This window comes from Pseudorasbora parva, chromosome 4 (genome assembly GCF_024679245.1).
Source record: "Pseudorasbora parva isolate DD20220531a chromosome 4, ASM2467924v1, whole genome shotgun sequence".
Lineage (NCBI taxonomy): Eukaryota > Metazoa > Chordata > Actinopteri > Cypriniformes > Gobionidae > Pseudorasbora > Pseudorasbora parva.
Window position 1 is genome coordinate 5,684,364 of NC_090175.1, and position 21,973 is coordinate 5,706,336.

At 40.2% G+C, this 21,973-nt stretch overlaps 1 protein-coding gene across 1 annotated transcript in view; it reads right to left on the reverse strand.

The window, feature by feature from the left end:
- Window positions 1–299: 299 nt before the first annotated feature.
- LOC137072742 (complement C3-like) overlaps window positions 300–21,973 on the reverse strand; it is a 99,039-nt gene continuing 77,365 nt past the window's right edge. The window contains exons 34-41 of the mRNA XM_067440666.1: window positions 17,599–17,689; window positions 17,385–17,474; window positions 11,954–12,059; window positions 11,558–11,647; window positions 11,176–11,256; window positions 6,442–6,525; window positions 6,217–6,352; window positions 300–853 (exon numbers count right to left, since the gene is read on the reverse strand). Of these exons, the coding sequence (XP_067296767.1) occupies window positions 712–853; window positions 6,217–6,352; window positions 6,442–6,525; window positions 11,176–11,256; window positions 11,558–11,647; window positions 11,954–12,059; window positions 17,385–17,474; window positions 17,599–17,689 (820 nt within the window). The 3' untranslated portion in view covers window positions 300–711. The remainder of the gene's footprint in view (window positions 854–6,216; window positions 6,353–6,441; window positions 6,526–11,175; window positions 11,257–11,557; window positions 11,648–11,953; window positions 12,060–17,384; window positions 17,475–17,598; window positions 17,690–21,973) is intronic.

Genomic DNA, 21,973 nt, shown 5'->3' on the forward strand with positions numbered 1-21,973 from the left:
GGCTCTGCTGGCTGAAAAATGCCCCGCTAGCGGGTCCGTGACAGTTAAGGGGTTAAGTCCCAGACTAAAATGCATGTTTGAGCAATTTTAACTTATATATCTTAAAATATGGCAGTTGTTATTTTGTATCAAGATGCACACCAGTTTCATTTTTTTCAAGTCTTGTTTATATGTCCTAACTGATCTAAGGCCTAATCCTGACTTGATCTAATATGAAACCTGCCTATTACAGTTAAAATGAGCACATTCTCGTAATATTCCACAGTGATTTTCTCTCTAAATTCAAGAATTAAGACTCATTTCATTTATATTTCTGTTTTATTAATTTGAAATAATGTTTAGCATTGATTAACACATGTCTCTTAGATTCACAAACTGAATGATGGTTGTTTTATTCAGAAATTCTCCTGCAATATCTTGTATGGTTTTTAAAATGGGATACAGATTCAAAATATTGTACAAAACAAATTCTATTGTTGGATTTGAAATTCAGAATTGAAGAAAAGAAAAAAAAAAGTTTTCCAGGCATTGTATATCACACAATGATTAATTAGTAAAGAGTTCAAAATATTTTCAAGTGTCATTCAATCAATCTGTTTTTGCAACAAAGTAATTACAAAGTATTTTGGCTTAAACAATATTTGTAAGCATTATTGATAGTACTCAAAGAGATAATGTTTAATTTTCTGTAATCAACAAATGTTTATACAATTATGTACCACATCCGTCTTTGAAGAGGTTGTTCTCGACTACAGAGATGCCGATGTACTGATCTCTGTATTCTTCAGTTTGGCTTTCCTCTCTTGTGGGCCAGTATTCAACCCAGGTCTGCTCTCCAAAGATATACTGCAGACTAAAACAACAGAACAGAGAAGACAAAGCATACAACATCTACTAAAACTCTATCCATTTACAAAGCACATGCATCATTTTTAGTTTAAGGGTATGGAATTGATAAATATATATATATATATATGCTGGTTTCATACATTTTTAATACACATACAGTTTCACACGAACAAATGGTGTCTTTTAAAAACAGGACCAAAAAAACATGATCTTGTCATAAATCTTTGGTGTTCTTGTCAAATATGGCCTCCTGCATGATGGTTACTTTATAGTGACTGGCTTTGGTGAACATCCGTTTTTAATATATTCATATTTTAACCCCTTAAATGAGTACTTCAGCGCTGGGAAGATTAATCTGTATTAAACTGGGTCCTTAATGTAGTAGAAATGTGAAATTATTTTTAAATTTGGTGCCTTCTAGACTGAGAAAAGACAGAAAATGTATTTTTGTCTCATGGGGATGAAAGACTACAATTCCCAGAATGCTTCGCTGCCCTGTGAGGCCATTCCCAAAGCCACCGCTACTGGATCACTGGATCAATTTCCCACATCGTTCATTTTCAGAAAATCAGTTCAGTTAGAGAACAGACAATACAAATAAAAACTGAACGTGTGTTCAATATAATGTGATTTAGCTGCTGAGGGAGTGTCATGGCACAAACGCAGCAGGAGTCAGATTATATTAACCGTGATGAATGAGCTGAATAAGCTCTCGTGATGAGAGCTGAGGTAAACGAGACACCCCTCGCTGCAGCCTGTAGCACGATGACGTAGCTGGATCAGATCCAATACGTACAGGATGGTGGATCGTTATGGCGATGTCATACCGATCTCTGGGTCGACTTATAATGCATATGTGCTAGTCTTAAGAGACATGTATGATCAATATTGTATATACACCAGAGCTGCCAACTTTTCAAAAAAACTTAGAGTGAGATTTGGTGGTGCCAACCAAAATGTTGCCGTACAAAGCAGAAATTGCAAAAATAAATAAACAAATAAATAATAATAATAACAGCGCTCTCTATATATGCATCAGCATTTGAATGGGGTACTATTGTTTGTTTGTTTTTTTGCATCTATATGACGGTTTGTATATACATCCTATAGACACACACAATTTTAAAGCACTAGAGACAGCGGCGTAACTTAGTAATGACGGGCCCAGTGAGGATATGACAAAAATGGTAACACTTTAGTTTAGGGTCCAATTGTATATTGCGATATTGGCTGTTTATTGCTACTTATAAATGAAATATTAAGGCCTTATTCTGTATAGGACCTACATCCCTTAATCATAATAAAGGCACGGTTTTATAATCACTGAGATTCCAAATGTGCGGTAGTTAGGGGTGTTCGGGGGCATGCTCCCCCGAGAAAATTTTGATTTCTATGATCTACAAATGTGCATTTTAATATGTTCTGAAGACCAAAAAAAATTGATAACAATAGCTTAAAAACCATGTCAGGGACAATTTTCATCAGTGATGAAAGTAAATCTGGTTAAGTGATATTTATGTTTTATGAATCATTTTGGCAGACACGTTAATTTATTGAAGGCTACTGTGAAAGGTAACTACGTTTATTAAATTAATTCACAATATGCACACATTCATTAGGCTACTAATCTTATGCCCAATACAGGCAGAAAAAAAATACTGAGCTATTTAATTTACTGAAGGCTACAAATGGAATTGATTTAGACCATTTTAGTTGGCCGTCCATGATTTAGACCAACTAAAATCAGTAGCCTAGTTTGGTTTAGTTCTTTTTGCGTGCATCTCTCTCTCCAACACACACGCTCGTATTCTTGATCATACTTTGCTTTGGGGTTAAAAAAAAACTGGCTAACTTCACAGCATTATACGTTAATGAACATCCCGACGCCGTTTAGATGAATCGCCTATATGTGAATATGTGCTGTGTTATTAAAAAAAAAAAAAAAAACAACAACAAATTCGACATTTTAAAGAGAAAGCGTCTGATCTGATCATATCAATATGGACACGTTTGCACCAGCTCTGCAATTTAGCACTCCAGACAAGTTACATTTATTACACTTTATAAAATATAGCATAGCCTATTGCTTTAAAGGCACACATATAATAACTATCTATAGGCCTAATTAAAACATGTATTCAAGAAATGTATTAAAAACGACCAGACTTAGCCTATCATTTCAGCTTTACTGGAAGGCCCCGGAAACAGGCAAGAGGTTTCGTTACGCTCGTCAATCGCGCCGGCGAGTTCTGATGTTTTTTTTTCCTCACTAGTCATGATAGCGGATATCATTTTTGGTCATACAGATAAATGTGAGACATAATTTATAATCAACTTACAATAACAACAAAACTTTGTGCTTTTGTAAAATAAAAACTAAATACTTATCACATGACATAAACATGAAACACATGTCTAAAGAAAGCTTGAAATTGCTACTTTTAAATCAAACAATTCACATTTTAGAGGGAAGTGTGAGTGGAGAGCACTGGCATACAACGAAATATCTAGCGCAGCGTCACACCAGTCTGCGTCGCTCACATGCTCTGATGAAAAGGTGGTCAGTATCCTAAGTGTGGCGGTTGAGTGCGAATGCCGTGTGATTTTCGAATCTGAAACCAGTGCATTTCATTTGAAATGTGAGTGTCACAATATCATGTGGAGCCACTTTGTCGCCAGTGGCCCGTTTGCGATGTGAGTAGGGTTGCACTGAAGTTACGCCCCCTGACTAGAGCCATGATTTTCTCTAAATAGAACAAATTGATTATACATTATCAACCTACAGCATACTTTTACAGGGAAGAAAAAAGGAAAAAATCTGTCTGTCCTGTCTGTTGTGCGGCTCTTTTTTTTGCTGTGGCTGATCTAAAAAAAATGTTTTGTAGTAAAACTACTTTAAGTAGTTAAGTTACATTCAAGCTACCCTTATGAAAAAGTAGCTGCACTACTTTCAAAAAGTAGCTAGCTATATTGAAACTACTTTATTCTTCTTCTTTTTTTACAATGAGATTGTTACAAATAACTGAATAACTGTTAATGAAGAATGTTGTAATATTTGGGGTTCCAAGCAACATAATAGAATGTAATTATGATTTCAAAGAGTATTGGGTGAATTCGGGTTTATTGGAACACTTTTTCCCAGTCATTTCAATGGGAAAAACTGTCATAATTATTGCACAAAATTCTGAAATATCTAAATTTCTAAAAAGCCTATATCTTAAACTGGCTGTCAAAGTGCAAAATGGCTACAAATTTAACATCAGTGCAAGAACAAAATGTATGCAACTTAACCTGTTAACTGTCACGCCCTTTTTGGAAAATACACATGAAAATTCACTATCCAAACTTAAATGGTTGCAATTCAAGAACGCTTTGGAATATAACCATAAGTTTGGTCTCATTTTAAAGAAGACACACAGCAGATTATTAAAAAAGTAAAGTATAAAAAAGTTATGGAAGTTTAAATTTATTGTAAATCAAATATACTGTACTAGATATTTAATATTTAATATAAAATATATATGTTACAAAATAATCTGTACTCTAAAATTACTATCAAATCAAAGCCATATGTCTAATCAATTTGTGTTCCAAATTTGAAGTTGATATCACAAAAATTGAAGTTCCCGTGAGATTTTGTTTAGGTGCTGTACCACAAATAGCCACCGGGTGTCATTGGAATTCCATTAGATTTTTTAAAGTGCAATTTCCTGTGTCAAATTAATATATTTTTGTCCAAATATCACAAAACAGTTTTCAGATATAGAACCGTGAGACTCAGGCCTTTCCAACGATATGTGTTTTGTCAAGATAAGAAAAGGTTTTTATTATAAAGTAGTACACCACTTGGGTAGGAGCCCACTAGAATAATTTACAGCACCGTTTCCATGGTAACGCTAGGTCTGATTTCAAAACAGTTTTCACAGGATGAATCTTGAGTTTGTAAGCTTTCAAATAAATGTATAATTTGTCAATATTAGATCAGGATAAATATAGGATATAATTGTTTTAAACATACAGTGGCAAATGGGCCCACCGGTGGGCCAGTGACAGTTAACAGGTTAAATGAGATACTCAGGAGTCAGGATTAGGCTAAAGATGATGCAGGTTACTCACAGCACATGCAGTGATGAAGCGCAAACAGAACCGCTCTGAGACTCCAGTCATGAGCTGCTCGCGTGCGCATTGCTTGACTATTTATTTTCGTTACGAATTGTTTCGTTAAAAAAATGGACATTTAAGTCCACATGTCATGAAACCAAGACACTCTGCTTCTAATCACAGGTCGAGAGCTGTCATTCCAACCAACTTTGTGATGCAGTTTGCAAACGTTTGTTGGAACAATGTTTCGGGAAACACCGACTCGGTTAACGTTAATGATGGAACTTGCGACCATAGTTAGCTAGCGACGCTTTTGCGCTTCGCTCATTGCTCGTTCTCATCAGAACTCAAAACAGAATGTAGCTTTTGGTCGCGCTACTCTTATTTAGTTGCACATTTATCTTGAACCCCCTCACCGAAAGCATAACTAATCGATTACGAGTGGCTCATCAGGTAGATCTATAGATAAACTTATCTTTCAGGCATTTGACCGACAGGGTTGACACTTCAGCGTGAGAAATCAAGGGTGTGGTGTGTGAGCGTGTGAATGCGTGTGTCTCACGGCCAATGCGTGAGAGTTGGCAGCTCTGATATACACTGTCAAAACAACAAAAAAAAAAGAGTACAAAATTGTACCTTTTAAGGTACAAGTGGCCGTCACTGGGGCTGTACCCTTAACCCCTTAACTGTTACCGTCCCGCTAGCGGGACGTTTTTTAGCCAGCAGAGCCATTTAGGACCTGCATGGTCCCGCCTGGCAAACAGAGTGAAATGGACTGCATTTATGGACTGCATTTATATAGCGCTTTTATCCAAAGCGCTTTACATTTTTGCCTCACATTCACCCATTCATACACCGACGGCAATGTCAGCCATGTAAGGCGCCATCCAGCTCGTCGGGAGCAGCTGGGGTTAGGTGTCTTGCTCATGGACACTTCGACACTTGGTCAGGTGGAACCGGGGATTGAACCACCAACCTTCTGGTTTGTAGACAATCTACATGAACCACTGAGCCACTGCCGCCCCTCTTCTCATTTTGGCCGTCATTCATCGCAACATGTGGGCCAGATCCATATTCCACATGTGCCAGATATGGGCCAGATCTGGGCCGACACAATGTTGGTATGTGGGTAATTATATTAGTTTATAAATAAAGATTTATGACAGAAAAAAAACAACAACCATGAATGATGAACAACACTCTATATACTTTAAACATATAAAGCTCAGGCCAATCCTGTTATGCAGAAAAACAGTGGACACTTACCTTCCTCCAAGGTTTGGCAGGTCAATAGATTTGCCCATGATAAGGTACGTCTTGCCTTCTACCAATGCCAAATGTTGTCTGCAATTGGGATGACCCAAAAATGATCTGACTTTGCCCTCAACATTATCATCAGTGCCTATAGGACAGAACAGTTTAGGAAATACTTTTCAAATCAGACCTATTTCATTATCAGTGAATAAACATGGAGAGAATATTGAACCGTACCTTCTTTCAGCACCTTGACCACCGTCACGTTATATATGTCAGCTACTTTTGACAGATCCATCCCCTCCACTTTGACTTTATAAACTGTCAATGATACGTGTTATATCGTTATCTATGTGTAGAGCTGTAAGGCTCAGGTCAAAAGTTTTAAAATAGCATTTACTCACAGCAAAGACCCAAGTGTTAAATTATTTGGCTCCACACTCAATAGTGTTAAAGTAACTCTGAAGAAGTGTTAAAGTTAATGAGATAATTAAGAGATTAATTAAGTGATGATTGACCATTAGTGATGAACACCTGATGTTAACAAGCAGAATCACTGAAGGAAAGAGTCACCATTTTTAAGTCACCATTATGGAGATCAGTGTTTGCTTTAGTTGAGCTCTTGACTTTTGTCTAGCCGCATTATTTGTGAAAATGTGATCTGGGGTGTCTGGTGAATTTTTGACAATTTTCATGTGCTAAAACACTGATATAATTTACACAGAGACATCAAGAATCAGTGTATTAATCTCAACAATGGTGGCCATTAAAAAGCTTTTGCAGTGCATTCTGGGTGCACCAATCAAAACTCACACATGGCTCCCAGCATGCATAAATTATAAGGTGAATTGTTCCAATTATGTATTTTATTCTACCATTTTCTTTTATTTTGACTGTTTTAAGTGACTTTTTAGTAGCTTGTTTTGTGATGTTCAGAGTTGATCTGTGTATCTGATATGCTGTTTGTCACCATTGTTGAGATTCATACACTGATTCTTGATGACTGAGTGTCTAACGCAATAATGTACAGAGCTGCTGTAATTAATAATGTAAAGTCAACAAATTACTCATGCAATTAGCAATTGGTCTCAGAATGATAATAGTTCATCAGGTCACTTAACAGTAATTATGTTAATAATTTTAATCAAAATATGATACATTGCTCAAGCCTATTACACACAACTATGATAAGGGATTAAGCTGGGATATCTTGGTGATCCTGGTTCAGTTTATCTGTGATCCGGGTGCACTAAAGCTGGATAGGTTGGCAGTAGGATGTTTAATATAAGTTACCATGGATATTAATTCTGTGGAGCTAGCCTGCTCCAGACCAGGCTAAATTCCAGGATCTGTTTAATCTCATCTCTTATGTCAGTCAGCATGTCACCACAAACAGAAACCAATAGTTATTCCACTGCCCACTGTGCATTGTTATTGCATATAACTAGACCCACTGTCATTATTAAAACATTTGTGATCATTAATTTCAATCATTTTGGATAAAAGATGATTTTCAGATGTTTGTTGCTATTATTAGATAATTTACAGTTCCCCATGGACTATAAGGCTATATATAATAATGATAGAATATTAGGGCCACAGATGGAAGAAAAGAAAATCCACAGACTTCGAGAATGAAGTCATAATATTGTAACCCATTGTTTTAGAGGAGGGCAGTTGTTAAAATGACAGCTCTGGGGCATTTCGTGGAATTTATAGGAATATGTATATTCCAGCAGTGAGTCGACACAACAAAGCCTTCCAGAGACCCCCTCTCCGAAACCTGAACCGATCATAAAACTAATCAAAGATACCCAACTGGCCCAGAGACAACAGCTCTCCCCTTTTACCTGTGTTATCTCAAAACCAGCACAAGGACAAGATCAGTCACATGACATGTTTCCTCTTTGTTCTACAAGCATAACAGTGAGTAGATCCTCACGAAGAAGGAACTCATTTAATACCGACAGGCATAAATTCAAATCGTTATCGGGACACAGAGTTGCTGAGAGCTTTTCAAAGGCCCAGAATCCACCTAGACACTATACAGGACACCTCGTCGTGCACCTCCTTTCTTGACCCGCGCATTCCAAAGGCTCTTTGAACATCACACAAAGACCTCACACCAATGCAGACATGAGGAGTAAACTTAAACCATAGATTCAATAACATGATTTAATCCACCCAGCTGCGACTTAAACATATACTAAGGTATTATGTATATTTTTATGTAACTTGTAAAGTTTATCTGTATGTGAGACATGTATTACATATGAATCTTTACTATCTCCTACTCCCATCATGGGAATAGCAAGCTGTTTGATGTCTATGTGATGGATAAATGATTCTCATCATTTTGATGCAAGGTAAATTTGTGTAAAATGTACTGTGATCACAATAGGAAAGTTGGGTCCTTAAAAGTGTTTAATCAGACATTACACTAATGATATGCATGAACAGGAGAAGCCGGAGACGCCCCCAAGGAGGGACCTTGGGGCCTGTTTAAAACTCCCGGGCAAACAAGATATCTTTGCTTTTTGTTTTGCTTCATTCTTTACTAACTGCAATGGTTTTGCGGTGACTTCTGCTTTGATCGTTCGGGCCTTTTCTGCCTGCGCGCAACGTCCTCCGAGACACCCAGAGCTCTTCATCACCACACTCCAAAACTCTGTCTGAACCTCGCCGTAGAAAACTTCCTGGAGTCCGCGCAGTGGCACCACAGAGATGCCCGACGCGTAACAACCAGCTAACGCCATCCAGGATCCAGCTTTTCAACCCCGCAAAACCAACTATTCATCCCTCTGACCACAACAACTGACCACCAGCCGAGCAACGCCGTGCTAAGGCCGGGGACACACTGCAAGCGTGTCGTGAGCGTCTCGGATGCGTGGCGTGTCCATTTTTATTTCGGCTCCCATGTTAACCGGTTAGTGCTTGCATACTGCCTGCGTCACACGCACGGCTCTCGCGCGGAAAACGCGTGCATGCTTCAAATAGAAGAGATGCCTATTTTTCACGCGACACGCGAGCATGTTGGAAGCCTTTCTAGAACGAATAGGAAAAAAAATGAAATGAAAAAATGAATAGGAAAAGATGTTTATATGCCATTTTGACACGAATACATAATAAATGACATAATAAATGACAAACGTTTGAAAGTCTGTAGGTTAACATAAATGCAGATATAGGCCTACTTGTAATAATAAAAAACAACATAATTATCGATTTTGAAATATTAAACCTGTCAATACAGAACGAAATATTCTGTAGCCTATTTTGCCGTCAATACCATAGATATGTATGGCCAATAGGCTACTGCCGACGTTGTCTTTGCTGTATCAATAGGCAATATATTTATATTTCACATGAAGTATAGGGCTTCCCTGTACATTAATAGCAGCAGCAGTGTACAGGGAGCACCGCGTCAGACATGCTTCTGGTGTGCAAAAACAGAGAAAATGCCAGGCAGCCTCCCCGCGGCTGACACGCAGCAGAAACGCCACACTCACACCACGCTTGCAGTGTGTCTCCGGCCTAAGAGGAACCCATGCTCGTAGGAGCATTCAAACGCAAGTACATGGCTCTTCATTCTGGCTGAACTGGTAAAAATCATATCTAAGCGAAAAAACTGAGGTTGACCTGCTAGTATATTGATTCTCAGGTTGTGGTTAAGAAATCATCGGGACTTCACTCCTTTCCATTAACAAACATCCGTTACCCAGTAACTATGAATGTGTGTTTTTGTTAGTTGCTGTGTGTTTAGAATAGTCCAATAAACTTTTGTTGACCTTTTTCATATATACAAGTGTCTTTGGCTATGTGTTTATAAGTTACTGCCTCAAACTGATCGATTGTGTTACCTAAGCTCACAAACAGTGAACATAAAATTGATATTATTGCCATTCTAACAGGTAATATCCCGATTCAGGATTGATAATGTACTCTAATATCAGCGTATCGCTGGATGAATAGTTGATAAAGTGTTAAATATTAATTTTGAATCCTTTTATATGTATCATGGTTCCTTTCACTGTAATTCAATACCCCTTTGATTTATATGATCTGAATCAATTTTCTACAAATTGTTCTTCAGTATGATTTCACAAACAAGGAAATACGCTTTTTGTGTTGTGTTTTTGTCCAAGCGGCAAGTTAATGTGATTGACTGTTGTCACTATGACGATCGCGTCAGCACCCAGCTTCAGCCACGACCTCCGTCAAGCGTTAACGCCTATGCCCCCGTGTGAATGCGGCGTTAAAGGGGCGATCGCTCAGCGCCGCGACAAGTCTTTATAACACTAATATTGAGGACCCCTATATAGCCAAAATGGTATGATCCTCATTTCATAACAGCCGCGAAGATTCGATCAGTGGTCGAATCCGGTCCTGCATATCGATGCATCGAATCTTCGACTATTAGCGGTCACCCCTACCAAGAACCATACAAAACTAAATAGTGTGTCTAATGACAAAGGTTAATATTATTTAGTATTACAAAATACAACCATAGATACTTTGCTTAGATCGTTCACTAGATCTTTCTAGCAAACGTCACCTTTTCCACCATATAAGTTAAAACGATAGTCATTTGACAAGGCTATTCATTTTGTAAAAATATAAGTTATATATTTATATTTTTGAGAACTGAAGTATGGATGTTTTTGTCTATTTGTATTTCAGATTAGGCTACATCACAATCACTGCGTAACGTTAGCCAGTGAATAACTTAAATCTAAAGCTGTTCCTCTCACAAAGCTATTGTATCATTTCAGGAGACGTGAAATACAAAGCACAAGCCAAATTATCTACTCCTTGATCTACTCTACTGTCTCGTCACATCTTATGTATATAAAATTAAAAACAAAATCACTTCTCATCCCACAGAAAAAACAACAACAGAATCCTGCAGGTTTAGAACAACATGAGAAGTGTAAATATCTTAAATTAATATGTAGAACTGAATGTGTTTACCATAATCCATGCCGGATTCACAGGCTTTATCCAAACGCTCCTCTTCTTTTACATTATTTTTCTTCTGATAAGAGCAGTTTCCTGTGTTTAAAGAAGTTTATGATCATGCACACATATACACACTTGTAATCACACACATTTTTTTCCCCTGTCTGTATATATAACAACAACTTTAGGATTCATAGTATCTATATTACTACATTCGTATTACTGCTTTGCTTTGGGAAATCAAAAGAGCTAGTGTTAAAGGTCAAATAATTTTCTGGTGGACAGCAGGGAACCAAATAAAATATTTAAACAGTACAGGATAGAGTACATGATAATATCTCTTTTAAATATTGCATTGCAATGTTTGTGAAGTGTTGTTTCTGAGTCAGGATACCTTCAGCACACTGGCACAGGTCTCCTTTACACAGTCTGTGCAGAGCACCGTCTTCCCTATCAGGGTGGTAGAACTTTGTACAACGTGTATCTGACACACACACACACACACACACACACACACACACACACACACACACACACACACACACACACACACACACACACACACACACACACACACACACACACACACACACACACGTTTAATGCAGTACTCAATAAATGTTATATAACAATATCTGATGAGAAACCTGACAGGTAAACATCATTTGAATAAATTGAATAATTTGTCGATTATAGTGGCAGATGAGAAAAACATCTCAAAATATTTTGTTTAAATCAAACAAAAGTGTGTGTGTGTGTTTGTGTGTGTAAATGTGCACAAATACCTCACCTGGTGAGTAATATTCATATATTGTGACTGCAGCAGGTTGAAGCAGACCCACTTTATTTGTCCTGTGCATTCTGAAGGTAATTGTTTCATTCTCTTTATGAGAAACCTAATGAGACAAATAAACATAAAAGCAAATTGAAATTAAATATCACATTGCAAAATAGAGGTGGAAAGTCCAGGCTTCAGAAAGTTAAAGTCCTGCCATCCTGCTCTGTCTTTTGTTCCAAACACCTGGATTTGTTTTTCAGCCAGGATTTATAATGAATGAGTGAAATCAGCTGACTGAGTTCATGAGTGGAATAAAAAATGGCAGGACTTTTACTTTCTGAACCCTGGAGTATACATCTCTGCGAATGAATACACATTCAAAGTCCCTGTCTTTCTGAGCTATTATGTAGTTTTGTTGGTTTGTATAACATGCATAAAAATATGCATCCCAAAAGGACTACAGACTGCTGATGTTATACATTTAACAATACCGTCAAGAAAACGCAAATACAATTCACTGCTATTGATGGATAGCTATATTTATTAGCTTTATTTAATAAAAAATCACATTATCTTAATCAAAAATGAAAACCATGAGAAACTTCAGTGGTTTTATTTTACATTTGACTGCATTCATTTTAATTTCTGAATATTTAAGCATATCTCAGCTGTTAGACTAGCCTGACCAGCCAGACTCACATCAAGATGTTTGGTCTGGAAACTCACCATAGACAGCTCAATCTGAGGGGCGGATAAACGGTTGTCTTTCAAACTCCCTCTGCACGCGATAGGATAGCGCTACAACCAACCAGAGCAACGAAGGTGAAACAGAGCTCGCTGATAGATTAAACATTCGCCGTATCCGGTCGGCTAAACTCCGAACACATCTTCCCTTTTTAAGAATGACTTCAGTGCCGTTCTTTGTTCGTTTCTCAGAGAAAAGCTTAACTCCAAGTCTTCCAGAGTCGCGGTCAAAGCTGATTCGAAAGACCGTCCGCCGTTCGCCAGTTTCTGTGTTTACTAGAAGCATGCAAACGCAACTCGGCCGCCATTATATTAAGCCCTTCTACATTGCTCTGGTTGGTTGAAGCGCTATCCAACTGTGTGCAGAGAGAATTTGAAAGACACCTGTTTATCCCGCCCCTCAGATTGAACAATGTCAATGGTGTGTTCTCAGACCCAACATGGGACTTGTCAGGCTAGCTTTTGGTGACAATATCTACCAAAACACTTTTTTTTGTTTTGTGCAAAATAATCCATAAAAAAAACAAAAACAAAAAACCTTTAGACATACACATGAACATCAATAATCAGCATATGAATCCCAACAATGGTGACATGCAGCAATGCATGCTGGGAGCCACCAAAGTTTATACCTACTTACTCCCAGCATGCGTTGCGGTATTACATGGCATAGAAGCAATAGGCTTGTTAATTCTCAATAAGAGCTTCTGTAGTCGTCTGACAGAAATAAAGTCAGTCTGGTTAGTAATGTGTGAAGCTGGTAATGTTGTTTGTGGAGTTGTTTAATCCTCTGCTGAGATCTTCAGAGATTTAATGTCTTCTTTTATCTTCAGTTGATTTCATCTAAAGCTGTGGCTGAAGTCAGTTGTAGTTCTTCTGTTTCTCTGTCCTTCAGTGATTCTTGTTAACAGGAGCTATGTTCAATAATGCTTAGCCATCACAACAACCTGTAGTGTGCACACTTCATTTTTGTTTAATCTGGGTCAGAGGTGGAAAGTCCAGGTTCAGAATATAAAAAGTCCAGCTCCGTATTTTGTTCCAAACACCTGGATTTGCTAAGTAGCAAAGGAGTTAATGAGTGGAATAAAAATATGGGTGCGGGTGAGTAAATGGTGACAAAGTTTACTTTACTAAAGTCGACTCTATAAACGATGTGATTGGCTTATAATAATATACTTATAAAAAGAAAGTTAAACTTTTGCATCTGGATGGCTGTAACAGGGTCATTTTAAGATGTGACCTTGACCAAATGTCCCCTTTAAAACAAGTCAGAACATGTGTCATATGCCTCTAAACAAACAGATCGGACAAGATTTGCCTCTATAACTGTTAAAAAGGTGAAAATAACTGAATATAATGGAATATTAAGCCAATAAGTGGCAATAAGGGCAATATCTACTCAAGAAATGCTCAGACCATATTCAAATCATGGTAAATCATAATACATAAATCACAATGGCAGCGTTTCCCAACCCTGGGGGTCTGACGTGAGCGGGGGTGCCGTGTAAAAGGTGCCAGTAGCATCTTTAATATGGGTTGTAACTTGAAAAACATGCTTTTATGTATGTTTCTGTCGATAGATACATGTCCTGGCTCCTCAGTGATAGGCCTACAACAGGGATAATAAAAAGAAAAACGGGCAAAACGGTCTCTCTTTGTAAACTGTGTTCAGTGCATGCGAGTGCTGCCGTATGACCAGTCATTTCGCCATCATCACCTGGGTATATTCGCCAGAGAGCGCGCGCGCTGTGTGAAAATCTGTCTCTGCACTCATCCAAGAGCACGCACACATCTCACAGCGCGCAAATATTGAGTTCTCTTTCAAGTCTTGCGCTGGAATGGACAAACTTACACAAAAAAGTATGTCAACATGTCCATCTTGATGAGTATCCAAGCAGACATAGTCTGTATATGCCTTTAGTGAACTTTATACAGTCGAGAAAGACGACGCATATCCCTATATTAGGTATTAAAGGGGCAGCAACCTTTACTCTTTTTAATGTCAAAGAAAATATAAGAACATCACACACTGCTTTTGATTGAATAGCTTGTGTAAGTTTAATATGGATTAATATTTAATTTAAACAGTTAAATATGCAGTTATTTTAAATTTGATTATTTATTAAATTTTTTCTACCTAAAAACTAATGTTAGACCTACCTGAAAAACATGAAAAGGATTGTTCATTTTATTAGTATCTTTGCTCAATAGTATTTATTTGTGCTGCTGCTTGTATTTAAGTTATTTGTACAGTTATTTGTAATCTGTACCGTTACACCCCTAGCGTGTTCACAAGCTGCAAATAAATAGCCACGACCAGCTGTAGCAATATAAGACATGTTCCTACATGTATAAGATTAATTTATTAATCATCTGGCATGTGATGAGTGTCAGAACCTAAACTACAGGGCATGAGTTCCGGATGGATTGGCCAGATACTGCATCCATGTCTCAGCACCGCGAGATCATTCCAATATGCGCAGGTCAGAGAGGACCTGTCCATCAAAAGCTCTTTATCCAATCAGAGTAGATCACTGTTAAGCCCGCCCCCACAAGAGGTTTGTGTCAAAACAGCAAACGAAAAACTGAGAAACGTAAGTGAAATCTTTGGCAATGCATTCACAATCCACGATTTGCGAAAACTAATCTTAGAAAAACATCAACAAAAAATGAAGCAAATGAATATCCTGTTACATTTGTGCGACTGAGTTCATTTATTTCATTTTCAGTGTGTTTTTCTTCTTTTGTAATGGCATATTTTTTAATAGTTTCTGAAAAAGTTTCGTTCAGTTTTATTGAGACAAAGGTAATTCCATAAATCAGTCCGGTTGCCGCTTTCAAATAATCTCTCCCTCATGTGAAATGAACTGAAAGGGGGATAGATATGAGCTTAAGCTCAGTAAATGCATATCTTATCCAATCCTCGCCGTGGGCGTTTACTTCAAAGTCACCAGTGCAGCACGCCCATCAAAACCCAGGGTTCAGAAGACAGCCTCAAAACCAGTGTAGAAAATGGCCTATTACATATTAGTTACGATGTTTTTAAATGTAAAAAACACATGAGCATCATTAATTGACCTCAGACAACAGTAAAAAAAAAATGTTTTGAATCCAGTTCATGACACCTTTAAATTTGTTAACTGTATTTGCAGTAAATTAAATAATATCTATCATTATTTGCTCTTGTCCTTTCTCTTCTGCTTAAAGTATCATGTGAAATATGATTCTGATATACAGTATGTAATGTACCAAAGCTGTGGAACTACATGGCCTTAAAGAAGAACTAGGTAACTTTTCAACCTTCATAATATATTTTCAAGACTCTTGTGATGATACATCGACTTACAATACGTTGAATGACACGTCTGCCATAGCCTGACTGTCACGTTCACACAAAGGAATGGGTGCGAGGACTCAAGTGCAGAAAATGATAATTTATTAAAAAATAAAACATAAACTCAAAACAAAACCCACGAGGGGGAAAAACACATAATCATAAAACATAAACCAAAGACTCAAACATACCAAAGGAATCACAGGGAACCGGGAGACGTAGACGAGACATACACAAGGATCCAACACAGACTGACAAACACAAGGAGCTTATAAGGGGAAGAAATCAAGAGGGAACAGGTGGGAGAAATCAACACTAATCAGATAACAAGGGGGAGGGATCTGACAATGACAGGAGCACATGCAAGACATGACAAAACCCACATGTGCACACAAGACAGGACAGGCATGTGACACTGATGGGGTCTGTATCGTTTTTAATCATACTTTTAAACTTCGAGTTTCGGGTAGTAACCCAAGAACAAAAAGAACTACAAAATTCGACTGCTTTACGGCATATACGTCACTTCCACAAACACACACACTTCCTTAAATTCAGACGTGCGAGCCCAACTTTGTTCTTCGGATAATATAGTCATGTCCGAAGCAGCACAGAAAAATAAGAAAGAAAAAGTTTTGTTGGAGGAAAGCAATAAGAGGAAAGGAAAAAGTCATGGGATTAAAGGCAGGACGAGGATCAACACTGGACCAGCGTTTGCTCGTCGGCGTGAGCTGAAGGAGGCGTGCCCGACCGATGCTGTCCTGCTTGTTATGGTGATTACCTACCACTCAAACATTGAACTGAAGTATCATATAGATTCTGTAAAACGCTGGCTTGTAAACGTGAGCATCGCGAAAAATAAAACCCATGAAATTATATTCATATGACATGCTGAAACATATGCCACTGACTGTACCTGGGATGAAGACATTTCACACGCGCCGCCAGAAGAACACCTGCATGTGAACTCCTCCTGCAGTGTTCAGGGGAACTGTTAGTGCTGCACTAACCCGCGGCGCCACTTTTATGAAGTTATTTGGCCCGCCCCGCACCACTGTATATATTTTTACAACCCGCCGCGCACCTGCGACCATTAAATAGACATACGGAGTCCGCGGGTTATGAGACGACCCGCGCATCACCAGTTCAGGGCTATCAGGGCTGTCATGTCAACAAATGCACGCGCGATGGCATCCCCTGATGTAGGATGACAGAGCTTACGACAGTAGTTGAGGACATTATTTTTTCCAAACTGTAGGGGGACCCCGAGAGCAAAAGTTACCTAGTGGTGCATTAAGGGTTCAATTTAGATCAAAAGAAAACTACTCTTTTTTGACATCATCTGGTGACAGTCTGCTGAAATACCTTGTCCAAGTAGAGGATGAGGGATCCTCGCTCTGACAGCACTTTATTTTTCTCATATTTCTGAATGTATCTCTCCTTCCCTGAAGACATCTGAGGGTAAGAAAATTAGAAAAAAATACTCAATGCATCACATGTATGGCCTATCTGCAGATGTGTGTTAGATTCCTCTTCTATAAAATTGAGGCATCACTGCATCAGTTTATCATCATAATACCTCTTTAAGATCATTTTCTTCAACATCAAATCCCGTCGGTATCCCAATATCCAGAATAGTCATAGTAGCATCCGTTGTAGGATTTTTGAAGCTGAAAAGATGAAGAATAGGAGCAGATTTTATTAGGTATTTCATAGGTCTTCAATTTTGCTTCATCTACACAGCAAAATCCTCAATGTTAAATGAACAATGCTGGTGTTTATATGAGTCCACACTCAGAGTGTTAAAAGGTAAAGTTAAGTTAATGAGATAATTAAGTGATGATTGAGCATTAATGATGAACATCTGCTGTTAATAAGCTGTTACCTGATGATAAGCAGAATCACTAAAGGAAAGAAAAACACAAGAACTACAACTGACATCAGCCACAGCTTTAGATGAAATCAACTGAAGATAAAAGAAGACATTAAAGGAAGGTCCTTGTATGGGCCGTACGGGCTCTTCTCCCGGTAGGGTGTGCACGCGCGTGACTTGAGCGAGAGAGGAAATGCACGCCCATAAACACTCGCTCAGGTGCAGATCCAGTCGTCTGTGAACACTTATGACGCGCCGCGCTCCACTTTATTCCTATGGGTGACATCAAGTGACTTCAACGCTTCAGCACAGTCCATTCAGCACAGTCCAGTCCACAGTCACTGCTGTCGCAGGACTTCACCAAATCAACAGTTACCAAAGAAGTGTGTATTTGACAGAGCAGTCCCAACAATAAAGGTTCACGGTCTTGCTTTGGAAACAGGCGGTGAGTAAAACTGCTTCAAATGTCTATGTTGTTGGCTATCGTCGCGTACGTTAGTTAGTTAATTTATCAATGGAGCATGCGATCTATGGTGTGTGTTTAAATACATTTGTTTAGCTGACCACTATAGGTGTCAGTTTGTTTATTGTAAAACCACCTAAACATAAACCTAGCGTTCTCACAAAGCGTGCTTCGTCATTCAAATCGCTAACGTTACTCCATTGTTGTTCTATGTATAACGTTACACTAGTCTGACGTGCAAAACTGTCTTGCTTGTTACTGCTAATGTTTAGTCGCATACAATAGTCCATAAACCGAATCATGTCCCCATAAACTGCGAGTAAACACACACAAATGTTGACAGGCCACTAAATACAGTACATACCACAGAGACGGACGTCCTGCTGTTGCTGTTTGCTGTTGTCCCCAGACTCTGTGCAAGGTCAGGGAGGACGAGGAGCAGGTCTTGTTAGTTGCGCCGTATTGGCCCAACCGGACCTGGTTCCCAGAACTTACACTCCTCGCGACAGCCCCTCCTTGGCCGATTCCCCTGAGGAAGGACTTTCTTTCTCAGGGACGGGGCACGCTATGGCACCCGCGTCCAAACCTCTGGAATCTTCATGTCTGGTCCCTGGACGGGACGCGGAGTTTCTAGATGAACTACCACAAGCTGTCGTAGATACCATCGCTTCAGCTAGAGCCCCCTCTATGAGGCGCCTCTATGCTCTGAAGTGGAACCTGTTCGTTGAGTGGTGCGCTTCCCGCCGGGAAGACCCCCGAAGGTATTCGATTAGTGTCGTGCTTTCCTTCCTGCAAGACGGGTTGGAGCGAAGGCTGTCTCCCTCCACCCTCAAGGTATATGCTGCGGCGATAGCAGCGTACCATGATGTAGTAGAAGGTAAGTCCGTGGTGACGCACGACCTAATCGTCAGGTTCCTCAGAGGTGCGAGGAGACTAAATCCTCCTCGTCCTACCTTGATACCCTCTTGGGACTTGGCGCTAGTGCTCAGAGCACTTCAGAGCCCCCCGTTCGAGCCTTTGGCGTCTTGTGAGCTTAAAATCTTGTCGATGAAGGCAGTGCTCCTGACGGCATTGGCCTCGATCAAGAGGGTAGGGGACCTGCATGCACTTTCGGTCAACGAATCGTGCCTAGAGTTCGGGCCCGGTAACTCTCACGTTGTCCTGAGACCCCGGCCCGGATATGTGCCCAAGGTTCCTACCACTCCCTTCCGGGACCAGGTAGTGAACTTGCAAGCGCTGCCTTCGGAGGAGGCAGACCCAGCCCTGGCTTTGTTGTGTCCGGTCCGCGCTCTTCGCGCTTACGTTGACCGGACCCAAAGCCTTCGGACCTCAGAGCAACTCTTCGTCTGTTACGGAGGCCAGCAGAAGGGAAAGGCTGTCTCCAAGCAGAGGTTAGCCCACTGGATAGTGGATGCTATAGTCTTGGCTTACCAGTCCCAAGACGTGCCTTGCCCGTTCGGTGTAAGAGCACACTCCAATAGGAGTGTTGCTTCTTCCTGGGCGCTGGCTCAAGGCGCCTCGCTGACAGACATATGTAGAGCTGCGGGCTGGGCGACACCTAACACGTTTGCTAGATTCTATAGCTTATGTGTAGAGCCGGTATCTTCCCACATCCTCGCCCCCAGTGGCCAGGAGCGTTAAGTACCCGTTCTAAGTGTCGGCTTGCGAAACGCCACTCCCGCCCTCTGGGCCGGATACGTGCGTCTATTTGTTTCCAGTTGTGTTCCCCGGGAAACCGGCTAACCCTGTAGAGCCGGTATCTTCCCGCATCCTCGCCCCCAGTGGCCAGGAGCGTTAAGTACCCATTCTAAGTGTCGGCTTGCGAAACGCCACTCCCGCCCTCTGGGCCGGATACGTGCGTCTATTTGTCTCCAGTTGTGTTCCCCAGGAAACCGGCTAACCCTGTCGAGCTCCTCCGTCACCCCTCCGGTGTCAGACGTTGCGGACCGTCTGACGCCAGGCCTGCACCCGTATGCTTGTGAAACGTGGCTGTAGGCTGGGTTCCATATGTAGCGGTTCCCTCACGGCAACCCCATATGTGTATTCTTCCACGGTACCAGCTACCCTTCGGGCTAGCTCCGTGTCTTTCCCTCGACAGAGCCGCTTTGTCGTCTCTGGGTGTGTTCTTTCCCCCCTTCAATCAGGCTGGAACCTCCCCAGAGACTGCCATATGTTGCACTACCCTGCCAGGTTAGTCCTTATGTGTATTACGCCACCTCTCCTTCCTGAAGGACGTGGCCCCGCAGCGTACCCTCTCTCTGAGGTAGGCACGCTTTCCCAGCATTATCCAATAGTCATTCTGAGTGAGTCTTGCAGAAACAGCAGTGACTGTACTCCCTGCTTGGAGCCCTGACTTCCGTACCATACTAGACGGTACAGTGTGCTCAAGCAGGACGCTGGAAGGGCCAGCATCCTGGCGTTTTCCATAGGGATCCCATTCGTTGGTTCAGTTCTGACGTAAGTCGAACGTGACCGATTGAAAGGGAACGTCTCGGTTACGTATGTAACCCTCGTTCCCTGAAGGAGGGAACGGAGACGTACGTCCCATCGCCAGATGCTGTGCTTCCACTAGGAGTCCGGTCACCTCTCGGCTCCTCAGCAGGAAAAGCGCTGATCTACCATTCCACTTCCTGTTTTATACCCGCGCTGCGGGGTGGAGCGCGGAATGCGTGATCGCATGCCAAATTTCATTGACTCGTTGTTAGATGCTCGAAGTAGTTGGTCTCTAAAGTAAGATCCCATTAGTCGGTTCAGTTCTGACGTACGTCTCCGTTCCCTCCTTCAGGGAACGAGGGTTACATATGTAACCGAGACGTTGTGGAGTTGTTTAATCATCTGCTGAGATCTTCAGAGATTTAAAGGTGCCCTAGAATGAAAATTTTAATTAATCTTGCCATGGTGAAATAATACGAGTTCAGTACATGGACATCACATACTGTGTCTCAAACATCTTTGCCTCCTACTTCTTATGTAAATCTCATGAATCCAAAACTCCACGGAAAAAGAAGTGCTTCTCAACATAAACCCAACCGTGACGCAAAGTTTGCTATTCATTTTGTAAAAATATAAGTTATATATTTATATTTTTGAGAATTGAAGTAGGAATTGAAGTATGGTGTTTGCTATGATGTTTTTGCCTATTTGTATTTCAGATTAGGCTACATCACAGTCACTGCGTAACGTTAGCCTACATCAGGGGCGGAGCCAGACGATGTAAACATTCGGGGCTTAGCCCAAACCTAGGGGGGTCCAGGGGCATACTCCCCCGGGGAGATTTTTTTCCATTTACATCAGCTAAATGCACTATTTTTCAGGCTGTTTGAGATAATAGAATGCCTAAAAATCTGTATACTATCTGGGAAAATAAGTTACTCGGTAAAAAAAAAAAAAAAAAAAAAAATCAGCCAAAAAATTCACCCAGTAGAGCCTACAACCTGTTTGGTATTTAACTGTTCTCCAGCTGTAGTGAATCCAAAACACCAAACATGTTAAGAATGACTCATTTTAACCCCTGGCAAATAGAAAAGGCAACCATTATCTGGCTATTTTTAAGTTAGCCCGCATAAATTGGAATTTGGTGTAAACATCATTATTAGTCTTTAGAGTTCAGATTGGTTT